A 13,846-nucleotide genomic window follows, 5' to 3' on the forward strand; every position below is an offset into this window, starting at 1 on the left:
ATCCTTTTTCAGCTTTGTGAGGGCATCTTCTCTTCTTTTTTTCTTCTTTTTTTCAACACAAACCACTGCGCACACAAAAATTGCATGGTAGGTAAAAATGCTAAAGGAAATCTAGTTGTAGTCTTGTAAATAGTGACCCTGCAAGATTCACAGTCTTTGTAGAATCTCAGTCTGAGACTAGGCTGGGACTAAAAACTCTTAACACTTGTCTTTAGATGTGAGCAGGTGTGAGCTGATAGTCTTGTAGGAGTCTTTCCAAATCTTTTCAAAGTCTTCTGGTGTATAGGTAGCATAAGTCAAAATCCGTGAAATAGCCACGGAATCACTCAAATTTCCGTGAAACTGACAGATTTCGCTTCAATGCGAGTTAATGACAGTCATATCCTGTGGCTATTTTTTACTATTGGTTTGTTCCAAGTCACGTGACTTTTAAGGTCCCGGTGGTCAGAACAAAAAACATGGGACAGTTCTCATTTTTAGTGAAAAAAAAAAAAAAAAAAAAAAAAAACCTATTGTGACTTTGTTTCTGCATAAAAATGGATTTTGATCACATTTCTAGCGAGAAATATATGTTTTATTTTCTAAATATTCACTCAGTGAATGTACATAATCACTTTGTATGATGGAATAGCCTCGGGATATGACTGTCATTAACTTGCATTGTTGCGAAATCTGTGTCAGTTTCACGGATTCCGGTGAGACCAGGTTGGAACGTTAAACTTTTGTACTTCCACTTCGCTGCTATAACAGTTGCATCATGTCCCATGTGCACTCAAATGAAAATGCAAACAAGCGACGTTTTAATAATTTATTATCTCTTTGGGTCGTTCTCAGCTGAAAGGTCAGAGTCTGTTACATTTACAGGCGACAGCGTGGTCACATCCAGAGTGAGCTCAGCAGTCGGGCTGACGTGGTCGAGTTCTGATGTCACGTTACTGTCCAACACTGCCGACTTGAACTTCAAGCTGGACTCAATGGAAACCTTCTCTAGAGGGGCTGCAACTTCCTCAGCATCTCCATCTGCAATTAGACAAGTGGGATTAAAAAGTGCATGCGACAAAGTACCATTTTAAAAAGAATCTTCATATTTTTACCCTTTGGATCCGTTTCGCTTTTGTCGTCTTTATTTTGCTCAGAATCAAGAGTCTGAACCTCCTCCTGGGCCGGTGCAGATGGAGGATCAGGAAGCAGTCCCTTCTGATTCAGGCCTAAGACAGGAATAGAATTAAGCTTGCCTAATTTGACCTTTTGTTATACACAATTTTTTTTTCAGTATATGACATCCAGAAAATATGGCGTTTCTGTAATTACTGGCCATATTATGCTCCAATTTGTATCTGACTAATTGACCCATTTTAGAATTGTCATAATTGCACATTGGTCATTTTAAAACAGATACAGCTCAACATTTAAAATCACAGCGGCATCAACGTGTGATGATCAGCTAATTTAGAGCAGGAATCTTAAGTTAATAGCTCTAGAAAACCACATATGCAATTAATAAATGCATAAAAGCAGCCCCTTCTGATTCAGGTCTAGGACAGAAACATAATTAAGCTTGAAAATATTTGTCTCGAGGGGAGAAAAAAAAAAGCTCTGTATTAGCGAAGATGATCTTACCAACTCTTCTATCGTTTATTCCACTTCTCCACTTGCTGCCATACAGTGAAGGTCTGCTGATTTTATTGAGTACAGGAGGAAGGTCTTCCACAGGTACAGGCCCACTTTTCATCATGGCTGGCAAAACCATCATGGGACCCACTCTCGCCTCCTGTTCCCACACTGACAAGCAGATACAAGAGTGTTTCACACCTGAGCCGTTTGGTCCACAGGAAATTAACGCTGGTGTGTTTTGTCTGATAGAATATTTTTAGGGTTAGTGTTTTTCTTATATGCACCTGCCTAGAGTGTTTGACCAAAATCCAGACTAACAAAAGGTTTCTCAGCTGTTTTTTGTAGCATTAGATGTCCTTAACATACTAAAAGTTTACTAAAATCTGACCACTAGAAAGGTGTCATTTTGCAGGAAGGCTCACTGGAACTGCACAGATCTTTGGTTGTTAATTCAATAAATAATACAAGTGAAGCTAATAAAGTTCAATTAAATGTATGCATTTTTCAGAATATATGCACAGTATATGACCTTTATTAATGAGTTGGAAATTACGTAAATACATGGCCAAAATGAACATATCTATTTGATCAAATAATCATCTAGCGATATTCTCAATAGCTTTAAATGATTCTTTGACTCAGAAAGTGTAGATTTTGACACCAAGATTGACCTTCTGAGTGGCTTGGAAGATATATTGGTTCTCATAGATTTTATATGGCTGCCATCTCCGATCCACAATCTTGATGAATTGGCTCCCATCAAAAATGTAAACTTATGGTGATAGAGAGCATGTGGAAAAATATGGAGCTTTTGTCTGGCATGTTCCCTTTATTTAGCTCCGCCTCCTGACTAGGAGTGATGGTCATTTTAAAGAGCTGGCGGCCACTATTTTGAAAATGGGGCATTTCTTGGAGTCAGAAATTGGTAAACTTTTAGTGTGTTTTTAAGTGCATCTGATACTACTGTAAACCACTGAGAAACCTTTGTTAGAATTTTTTTTAATTTTTTTTTTTAGGGTTAAACCATATTTACACCTGACTACTCTGCACAATACAAATTCTGTAAGCTCAAAACAGGGTCTTGGTCCGTTTCCAAGTAGTTAAGAAACTAATTAGGGCTGATATGGATAAGACAAAGGAAATAAAGGCAACATTTGTGACTTTTTTGAATCTCACACCCAATACCCTAAACTAAGCATTTTCCAAAAAATTAAAATTAAAACTAGCAAACTATACAAAAAATAAAAAGCATTAGAATAATCTCTATCATCTGTTTTTAAATAAAAGCATGTAGACATTTTTTCAGCATCTTCACAGGACAAAGAATGATCATACTTGGGCAATGTTTAACCCTTCTGCCCTCCTTGGGCATTTTAGGCCATTTTTCTCTTCTTTTTTTCCATTTGTTGATCATTTTGGCTGTGTTACAGCTTGAGGAATGCATTTGTTGCAGGAACTTTAGTAAAATTTTTGAAATCCATTGTCCTTAACCCTTTCAAGTCTTTTATACTCCATTGATGCATTTACTGCCCTCTTGTGGCCAAAAAGGCCACACACAACTGCTGTTAAATCACCATACATCAATATTTTTTTCATAGATCTCTTAAACCTCTGAAGTCCAGGAGATTTTGGTTCAAATTTGTCAACTTCCCATGCATTCTGTATTTGTTTAGCATATTTCAGTTTTCAGCGTTTAAAACTAAAATTAACTGAATTTGAAAACAAAAATTCACAACAAATTTAAAACTAATGAAAAATCTAAAACCATTATAACCTTGCCTGACATCTAATGGTGACGACCAGCCACTAGTGCATGATGCCCATTTGGCCTGGTATAATAAGCCCAACCTGTATTGGCCTTCAGTGCACTCCTCCACAACGGTTCAGGTTCTTCTGGCTTCCCAAACCCACGAGGACCAAACTTGCTGGGGCTGCTGGCCTTACTTTGGATTTGGCCGACTTCGTTTTGGCTTTGACAATGTCCACATAAGTAGTCATTACCATCAGCTGACCGCCATCTGAAAAGCAGTGAAAATTCTGTATGAATATTTACCATTTTGTTGTGCATTTGGACTCATTTCAGACTGGATCTCACTTGCCTTCCATTTAGAGAAGTGCACGCCTTATTTGGTGCCTCTGCATCATTTACTGGCACAGCATTCATGTGACATGTGATGTACAACTGTAAAAATAACACTCAAGTCAAAAAAAGTTTACATAGAGTTAAGACTTGTACCAAATGTCACAGCGTCTCACCTCTCCTTTGTCCTCGTTATGAAACCTGAAGGCATCAATGGACAAGTGGAGTTTATCATTCTGGGTCCTGGGTAAAAACTGGGACCTTGAACCTGGAAGCTGGGAGTCAACCAAGCACCTATGAAGAGGAACACAGAGTCAAAGGTTCATACGCCTGCCTTAAGAGCATGCCTACTGATTTAGCATTGCACAACTTTAAATAAACTTTTGAAAGTTTAAGAATTGTAATAGTTTTAAATCATCTTATTTGGAGCGAAACACTTCTCTACAGTGTAGTTTTAGCTAGACTGGAAGCTCATGTGACCCCATTTTAAAATTTCACCTTTCAACAAAAATGCTAAAGTGTGACTGTTCTGAGCAGGGTCTTTTCTGGACATCCCATAATATGGCGCTTTCCCCTGCTTTTTTTTTGACAAACTATACTACCACATGCATCAAGACTACACTAATTTATAGCATTTCTAGGCATTTTAAAATTTGACTTTACACACACTACATACTATGGCAAGAAATGACAGAAAAAAACATATTTTCTGGGATGTCAAACTGAAAAAAAAAATCATACTATATTATGGTCTAATTTGTATCAAGACTATAATTTTTAGACCCACTTAAAGGCATTTTAGTATTTACCTTTTTTGATAAACATTCTGAAATTCTCATATTTACACATTGCTCATTTTAAACCAACAGCTCAATTAAAATCACAGCGGCATCAACTTGTGATGATCGGCTACATTAGAGCAGGAATCTGCACACTGTCACACTGCAAAAAAGGTGTCTATAAACAAGATAAAAACACTAAATCTGAGGTAAATGATGTTGCTGCATGGACATAATTTCACTTGACAAGATTTCTTAAGATTATTAAATCTAGAAATAAGCATGTTGAACGCTTAAAATAAGAAATTAACTCTTAAAAGATCAATTAAAGGTGCAAGCAGCGATGAACTGGCCCGAGCAGAGTGACCTGACAATCATTTGTTTCTTACCAAGATAAAAAAAAACCTTTAGATTTAGAAGTGTTAGATAATTTCTTGTTCGAAGAGTTAATTTCTTATTTAAAAGTGTTCAACATGCTTATTTCTAGATTTAACAATCTTAATTCAAGAAATCTTGTCAAGTGAAATTATCTGTCCATGCAGCAAGATAATTTGCCTCAGATTTAGTGTTTTTAGCATCCTTTTTTGCAGTGCATATGCAATTAATAATATATATATAAAAAAAAGTTTTAAATCATCTCGTTTGGAGTGAAACACTAATTTACAGTAGTTTTGGCTACACCAGAAGCTCATGTGACCCTTTATCAGATGCACAATACTCAAGACCTGTAAACAAAATATGCAAAATCCTACTATAACGTCAAGCTGCAGCTTTCAGGCACTCACCCATCTTCAACAAAGACGTATCTGGGAACAGAGTATATGTCGGGGTAAAGTGTTGCCACACAGCTGCTCACAAACACTCGGAGCCCCATGTGATGGCCGACTCTGACTGAGGCTTCGATGGCGATGGGATCACCGAGGAAAAACGCGTTGGAGTTTCTTTCATATAGCCAATCATCTGCACAAAAGACAAAAAAAAAAAAAAAGTAAGAGAAAATGGTAAAAAACTAAACATCCCATCATGAGGATGAAACAAAACCCACCAGTCATAACTTTCAAGTCAAACTGCAAAGTTTCCACTGCAGCTTGTGTCGACATGAAGGGGATCCAGGTCGGTGTGAGCGAAGAACTGGACAAACTGTACTTCCTAAGAGTCAGAAAAAGTATTTTAACCTTTTGAAATACAACATTACATTACATGTCATTTAGCAGACGCTAAATGACAACAAATAAAATACAACAACCCAAACTGTATATTATACATGGATACCCCCAGTGTTGGATAAAGTATTTAGATGGTTCACTTAATTAAAACACTGAAATCACTCCACTACAAGTAAAAGTCCTGCATTAAAAACACAGACTCAGTATGCAGAATGGCCTCAGGTTGTTCCATCCATTCCGACTATATTATTGGATTATTCTTTATAGATAAGAGCTCTTTTTAACTACTTAATATACTGTTATGAGATTAAATAAAGTGTCTAATAATTTTAAATTGATCACATTTATGTGAAATCTCATCCTGAAAAGTAACTAAAGCTGTCAGCTAAATGTAGTGGAGTAGAGGTATAACTCTATGCTACGCATAATGATGCCAGTTAGGAAAACAATATTGAGTGTTTTTTGTCTTAAAATAGACAAAATAAAAAACCTGAAGAAATTTTATAACTTTATTTGGAAGTTTTTGGAGTTTGTTGTCCATAGGCAACATTGTACCATAACAGTGCACAAGTGAAAAAGAGTTACCACTTATTTAATAAACATGTAAAAGATTCAGTAGCTTCAACAGGGTACAATACATAACATTTTAAATTATAAAACAAACAGTTTTAACCGGTTTCTTGTCTGAATGTTGCCTGTAGGAAACATTGTACCATTGAACCAACGACCCATTGAAAGGTGAGTAAACCTTCTTTTGATAGTTTCATACAGCCATCAGCAGGAATATATTTTTTCCAGATGGAAAAGGGCCGGGAAATTACATTTTAAGTGATTTTTTGTGGTGCAAAATGGCAATGATGTTTCCTTTGTAAATGTCTGCAAAATAGGGTTTCAATATGGCCTCCTGGAGGTCATGTGACAAATTAAAGCATTGCTATTGGTTCCCTATACTCTTCCCTCTTTTTTAAAGTATGGCATCACTCAAAAAGATGCATTGTAGAAATCTGACAGGCCAAAAATGGGGCAACACCGTACCATAGAGGGTTAAACTTACATTAAACCTCAAAATTCTACACAAGTAAAGTACTTTAGCAAATTAGTTACATCCCACCACTGGATACCACTTAAAGAAATAGGAGTTATTTAACTGATTGAGCAGTTCAGAGACCAGCTCCCTTTTGGTTGGGCCTATAAATCTTGAATTTCAAACACCGGTCTGGCTTACAACATGTAGAAGGTATGCAGTGATTTGCATTGCTCTTGTATAAAGCATGTCCTAGTTACGGCACAACATTTTTCTCTTCAGTTGTTTATAGTGAGTTTAGGTTGCATTTAAGCCACAAGCATACCGTTACCTTACATGCATGTTGGCATTATTGTTCTTCTGTTTTAAGCTTTTTCTATCTGGTATGCCAGAAAGACAAGAGCAGCTCAAGAAGGGCAAGTGTTAAAATGTTAGAAAGAGTCCAGAGAGCTGAAACAGACCTTTCATAATGACACTCAATTGGAATAACAGCCTCGTCCATACGAACCACCCCGTCTGGAGAGGCGGCAGGAGAGTAAATGAGGAGGTTTGTGTAGACCAGAGAGTCCTCAGTCATCTGGAGAGTAGATATGTTGAGAACCACAAGTTGTAATAGGTGATAGATGTCTGAATCAAGGTTATAATAGTGAAGGAAAACTAACGAAATCTAGAATTGAAAACACATTTTTCCTTAACCAAAATGAAAACATTTTCTAAAAAAAAAAAAAAAAAAAAAAAAAAAAAAAAAAAGCTGACCGAAACTGTATTGTATAGTTAGAAAACCAACTAAAGTTATAGTGAAAATGTTTAGTTTTCATCTTTTTTTTTCATACATAAACCTTTTTGGTTGATATCAAATCTTTTTCTCTGGTTTTATGACTTTTACTTATTTGGGCTGAGATGGATAAGACAAAGGAAATAAAGGCACATTTATTGAGACTTTTTTTTTTTTTTTTTTTTTTTTTTTAAATCTGGCACCCAACAAAAACCCCATTACTAAAAACTAAATCACGAATTTGAGGGGAAAACAATCACCAATGTAGGTTACAAAACCTCACTAATTTTACACAAAAAAAAAAAAACATCAAATTTGAGAAAAAAAAAATCTATTTATGGAGGAAAATATTCCAAATTTTACAAGAAAACTCACAAATTTAAGAAAAAAAAAACCCCTCAAATGTCATGAAAAAAACAAATTAAAACTGAAATTGCAAGCAAATTCACAATGAAATTGTGAAAAACTAATGAAAAGCCCAAAACTATTACAACCCTGGTTTGAATTGGGATAAAAAAAGTTACCCAGTGTTTGGTGCCGCAGTCCACAAGTCCAACCAGGATGGTGAACTCGTCTCCTGAAGACGCTGCAGCTCTGCAGTAGTCGTTGTGCTCCACTCCGAGGCGCAGGTCGTCTCCACTAACAGGAGCTCCCACTGCAAACATGTCCGCTTTGATCACAACCTGCAGAGAGTCTGGGTGGCAGGTCACTCTCACAGTGTTCACCTGCTCCTTCTCCTCAGCTGGAGCCTCTTGTTGGTGCTTGGAGCTCAGCGCGGCCTGAGGTCTCTGAGGCAAAGCATGCTGGGAGTAATCTGTGGGGGGAAAAGCAAAGGACGACCCAACAAGGAGGGTGAGGCAGAAATACAGGAGCTCCATGAGTGTCGGTGAAAACAGCAACGTGGTGCAGAATGTGTGACCCACTGCAGGCAGCACACCAGTCAGAGCTCAGGAGCTTCTTGGTCTTTATCCAGACGATCAGCCTCAGAGCAGCGCTGCACACCTGAGTCCCATCAGCCACTAATGAGCTTGTTACATAATGACACTTCTTCTTCTTCTTCTTTGGTGTTTGACAGCAGCAGTTGTGGTATTGTTGACACCTTCAGGAACTCGTCTGCAGTGGTGGAATGTAACTATTTACTCAAGTTCTGTGCTTTATTGCAGGTTCTGAAATTTTAACAGCTTCATCACATATTCAATTCATCCTGCCACATTTATGCATTTTTACAAGAGGCAGTGCCAAAAGAATAAATAAATAAGTAAATAAGATATTCATGTTTGATTGTTTGCTTATTCAATGAATTGTTTCATTGAGTAAAAGAAAGAGAAGAAAAAGGAAAGAAGAAAAAAACAAACTAATTTTTTTTTTTACTTTACTTGAGTACTTCTATTTATGCAACTTTATTCTTCTATTCCACTATGTTTTAACCCTCTATGGTACAGTGTTGCCCCATTTTTGGCCTGTCAAATTTCTACAATGAATGTTTTTGAGTGATGCGATACTTTAAAAAAGAGGGAAGAGTATAGGGAACCAATAGCAATGCTTTAATTTGTCACATGACCTCCAGGAGGCCATATTGAAACACTATTTTGCAGACTTTTACAAAGGAAACAGCTTTGCCATTTTGTGCCACACAAAAAAATCACTCAAAATATAATTTCCTGGCCCTTTTTCATCTGGAAAAAAAATATTCCCACTGATAGGTGAGTAAACCTTTATTTTTGATAGTTTCATACACTTAGACTGTTCAAGACATTAATTTCAATGGGTCGTTGGTTCAATGGTACAATATTTCCTACAGGCAACATTCAGACAAGAAACCGGTTATAAAAGTTCCTTTTATAATGTTTTTAAATTTAAAATGTTATGTATTGTACCTTGTTGAAGCTACTGAATCTTTTACACATGTTTATTAAATAAATGATGTTAAAATTAATTTTAAAAACTTTCTTTTTCACTTGTGCACCGTTATGGTACAATGTTGCCTACGGACAACAAACCCCAAAAACTTCCACAAAAGAATTATAAAATTTATCCTGTGTGTGTGTGTGTGTGTATATATATATATATATATATATATATACACGTCATATATGGACGCCCGTTTTTTTTTCTCTTTTTCTGTTCAAGTTTCTTCATATTGTGTGATGCTTTCTTTCAAATGTTGAAAATGTTTCTTATTGGAAAATAAGTTGCCCCTGAAAGTCGTCTGTTTTCCTTTATTTTCCTTATTGTTTTTTATAGATCACAACTGTTTTCTTGCCACCAGTCTGCCAGTGACTCCTAATCGGTCTACAGGTTTCACTGTAGCTGATAACTGCAGAATTCTGGTGTTAATCATATCAAACAACCAAAATCTTTTCAGATGCATGTACAGTACGTGAAATGAAATCGTATCAAATGGGGGTTTGCGACTGAATGTGTATCAGTTTTTGGGTTTTTGACATGAAAATAGTTTGAGGATCATTTGCTTTTTTTGTTCCTCACAAGTTCCAGTTTTGCATGGTCAAAAGAAAATTGGGTAACGGTTTATAATAAGGTCCTTAATAACCATTAATTAACAAGTAATAAGGCATTGTTCTCGCTTTAGATTCGGTAGTTGCAAAAAGCATAGTTAACTTATAGTTAACTTATAATAGATGAGCAATAAAGTATATTTTAATATCAATAAGCAAACAAAATAAGATTAATAAAGGCATGGCAAAGACATAATGGGTGGGTCATGGGTGTTTGTAATGCCATTATTAACACTTATATAAGCTTATAAACACACAATAATGTTAATAAGCATCTGGTAAGGACTTACAAGGGCCTTATTACTTGTTAATTAATGGTTATTACAAGGACCTTAATATAAAGCGTTACAGAAAATTGTTCTTCCTTTCCTCTATCACAACTGTATTGTCAACATACTGTATACTTGCTTTTCTAATATCAGTCCTGACCATATACTGTATTGACTCAACTTCCCTTTCAGACTACAGACCAGACATATCCGGTGATACAGCATCGAACTGATAATCTCACATCCTCTTTTCTTACTTGATATTATCAGTGTGCTTGTGAAAGCAGACGCAGTTACAGCTCAAATATTTTGCACAATTCTGTCCACAAAGCTCTCAATGCAACATAAAGTATCTTAAAATGTCACTGGTGCTTACAAATACATAGAACAACTTGACTCTGAGAAACATTTAAAGTTGTGTTCAGTTTGTGCGACACCAACCGCAGTATTTCAACGGCACGTCTTGCTTTGAAGTCCTCTTCCTGCTTTGGGGTGAGGAACAATAAATATAGTGAGGCTCTCCGCAAAGCCTCACAAGAGACTGAAGGAAACAGGAGGAGTACAATATGACTTCTTAGTGCGGTTATAACTGAAAAAAAGACCATGAAGTCGAGCTTGGCATCCATTCTTCTTCTCATTCAGCTCTTTCAAGGTAAGAGAAATTCACATCTTAATTAATACTTAGAAAAACTGTAACTTATTTATCTTTAAGTTCACCTTTTTTCCTGCAGCCTAATGTATATACAGGAGTATTTGTTTTGGTTTTTACTTCTCTGTGAGGCTGTACAGCTACATGAAAAACATGCTGACTTGATTACACTAACAGTGATAACATGCTGATGTAAGCAGGACCTAATTAGCACTGAACATTCATGTATTAATATTTAATTTAAATTTTGAGGTTGTATTTACATTTATAACTCAACAAATCTGATTTGTTTTGTGGGTTATAGTTTAAAAGTACCAAAGTACTGGACAAATAGAAATTCAGTTGTTAGGAATGTCGCCACACAACTGGAAACACACAAGCTTTATTGAAGAAGTGCACACTGTGACTTCACATAGTTCTTTTGGAGCCAGAAGTGACCATATTTGGATGAGAGGGGTGGAGCCAAGTTATCAGCAAGTGTGAGTGTGGTTTGCAAGTGTTTAATAGTACAACCGAACACTGAATATTACATTTTAAGAGGAGCAAAATGAACTGAAAACACACTGTGTAAGGTTCAAAGTTGTAACACGAAAAACCCCTAAATCAGGGGTCTCAAACTCAAATTACCTGGGGGCCGCTGGAGGCAGTATCAAAATGACCAAAAAAAGACACAAAATGACAGAAAAAAAACAAAATTACTCAAAGACACAAAATGACCAAAAAAAGACACAAAATGACAGAAAAAAAACAAAATTACTTAAAAAAAGAGACAAAATGACACAAAATTACTAAAAAAAAAAGAGACAAAATGACAGAAAAAAAAACTAAATTACTTTAAAAAAGAGATAAAATGACCAAAAAAGACACAAAATTACTAAAAAAAAAAAGAGACAAAATGACAGAAAAAAACAAAATTACAAAAAAGACACAAAATTATAGCCTGGCTAACAAAATTACTAAAAAAGACACAAAATTACAAAAAAGACACAAAATTATCAAAAAAGACATAGAATTACCAAAAAAAGACACAAATTATTAAAAAAAGACAAAATTATTGAAAAAAGACACAAAATTACTTTTAAAAAAGACACAAAATTACCAAAAAAAAGCAATTAAAGGGACCTTCCACACACAACACGTTATTTACATTATTGGTAAAAAGTGTATTACATTATTGGGAAATGCACTTTTTTACATTATCGGGGAAGTTATGACATTATCAGGTTTATTACATTTTCAATGGACTCAAGTGCAGATTTTTATGACATTATCGGGTTCTACAGTACTTTAACTGAAGTCAGAGATCTGAATACTTCTTCCACCACAGATTTTGAAACTTAAAACTTGTTTTTTTTTTTCCTCCTCCAGCCTGTGCAGAGTTGATCTTCAGGCAGCTGAGGGAGAGCCAGTCCCTGGAGCTCTCCTGCTCCCTTCAGCAGGAGCACAGCAGCCTGACGGGCCTCCACCTGTTCCACCGCAGCGCCCACAGCCAGACCACCCTGCTGTCCATGACGGAGGGCGGCGGGCTGCGGGTCGACCCGGAGATCAGGGGCCGCCTGCAGCTCCGCGGGGGCCTCCACTCCCTGCAGGTCAACGTGAGCGTGTCCCAGCTGCAGCAGAGCGACACGGGGGTCTACATGTGGGAGCTGAGCTACAGAGAGAACCGCTCCGACCGGATCAGAACCAGCAACCGGACGGTGTTCCTGCTGGTCGAGGGGACAGGTACGTGGTTCAGCTCACACCTCACAGGTCAGGGGCGCAGGTGGGATTTTTGAACTGGGGGGGACGAAGCTGTCGCCAAATGATTTCAACTCAATCAGTTATTTTTCCACTCTATGCCTTAACCCAGGGGTCTCAAACTCGCGGCCTGCGGGCTGATTGCGGCCCTCGTGATGATATTTTGTGGCCCCCACCTTGATATGAAAGTTTAATGTGAGTTTTATATGAATGGTACTTTACCGTGTTGTGTGTGGAAGGTCCCTTTAATTACTTTAAAAACTAATAATTTTGTGTCTTTTTTAAATTATTTTGTATCTTTTTTGTTAATTCTGTGTCTTTTTTGGTAATTTTGTGTCTTTTTTAAAATAATTTTGTGTCTTTTTTGGTAATTTTGTGTCTTTTTTTAAATAATTTTGTGTCTTTTTTAAATAATTTTGTATATTTTTTGGTAATTCTGTGTCTTTTTTTGGTAATTTTGTGTCTTTTTTAAAATAATTTTGTGTCTTTTTTTGGTAATTTTGTGTCTTTTGGTAATTCTGTGTTTTTTTGGTCATTTTGTTTCTTTTTTAAATAATTTAGTTTTTTTCTGTCATTTTGTGTCTTTCTGTCATTTTGTGTCTTTTTTCAGGTCATTTTGTCTTTTAAAAAAAAAAAATTTTATGTCTTTTTTGGGAATTCTGTGTATTTCTTGGTCATTTTGTGTCTTTTTTTGGTCATTTTGATACTGCCTCCAGCGGCCTCCAGGTAATTTGAGTTTGAGACCCCTGCCTTAACCAAAATGTGTTTTATTTAAACATTTTTATATGAACCGGAGTGTAAACAACAATCAACATCTTTACATAAATAAAAAGTAGTTTGTACATGAAATTCCCAGTGCAGCCAAACAAATTTACTGACTTGAAGCTGACTCAATGAATGACCCAAAAACATCTCTCCTCCTTTCATCATCCTGTACATACTGCTGGGAAATTTCTTATCTGTCCAGTCTGTCAAGTCTTTAGAACCAGTGTTTCCCACAGGATTGTTTTTGTCGTAAATGTTTGCCCTAAAAGCCTTTAGCACATTCTAATGCCACTATTCCATCTTAATCATTGCATTATTTAATGAATTATTGTAAAGGAGAATAAGGGTTCTGTTTTATTTAAGGCATCATATTTTGACTGTTTTCTTGTAAATTATGTGGTGAACTCTGCTAACACATCCATGTGCTCTTATTTTGAAAGGGGGATCGGGATCACTAGAGCCATCTGCATGC

The 13,846-nt window shown here is 36.3% G+C and overlaps 1 protein-coding gene across 2 annotated transcripts; it reads right to left on the minus strand.

Moving 5' to 3' along the window:
• Positions 1–794: 794 nt before the first annotated feature.
• Positions 795–8,446, minus strand: LOC131984113 (zona pellucida sperm-binding protein 3-like). Of its 2 annotated transcripts, XM_059348994.1 has the most exons (10): positions 7,963–8,430; positions 7,125–7,240; positions 5,519–5,622; positions 5,259–5,433; positions 3,871–3,988; positions 3,714–3,796; positions 3,463–3,632; positions 1,621–1,782; positions 1,095–1,208; positions 795–1,020 (listed from the first exon to the last, which is right to left on the minus strand). In XM_059348994.1, the coding sequence occupies exons 1-10, from the start codon at positions 8,314–8,316 to the stop codon at positions 812–814; spliced, it is 1,605 nt and encodes a 534-aa protein (XP_059204977.1). In that variant the 5' UTR covers positions 8,317–8,430; the 3' UTR covers positions 795–811. The 2 variants fall into 2 exon arrangements, with proteins under 2 accessions (XP_059204977.1, XP_059204978.1); XM_059348995.1 differs by lacking the exons at positions 795–1,020; positions 1,095–1,208 and adding an exon at positions 1,483–1,535 and having other exon boundaries at positions 7,963–8,446.
• Between the last annotated feature and the right edge of the window lie 5,400 nt (positions 8,447–13,846).

This window comes from Centropristis striata, chromosome 13 (assembly GCF_030273125.1).
Source record: "Centropristis striata isolate RG_2023a ecotype Rhode Island chromosome 13, C.striata_1.0, whole genome shotgun sequence".
NCBI lineage: Eukaryota > Metazoa > Chordata > Actinopteri > Perciformes > Serranidae > Centropristis > Centropristis striata.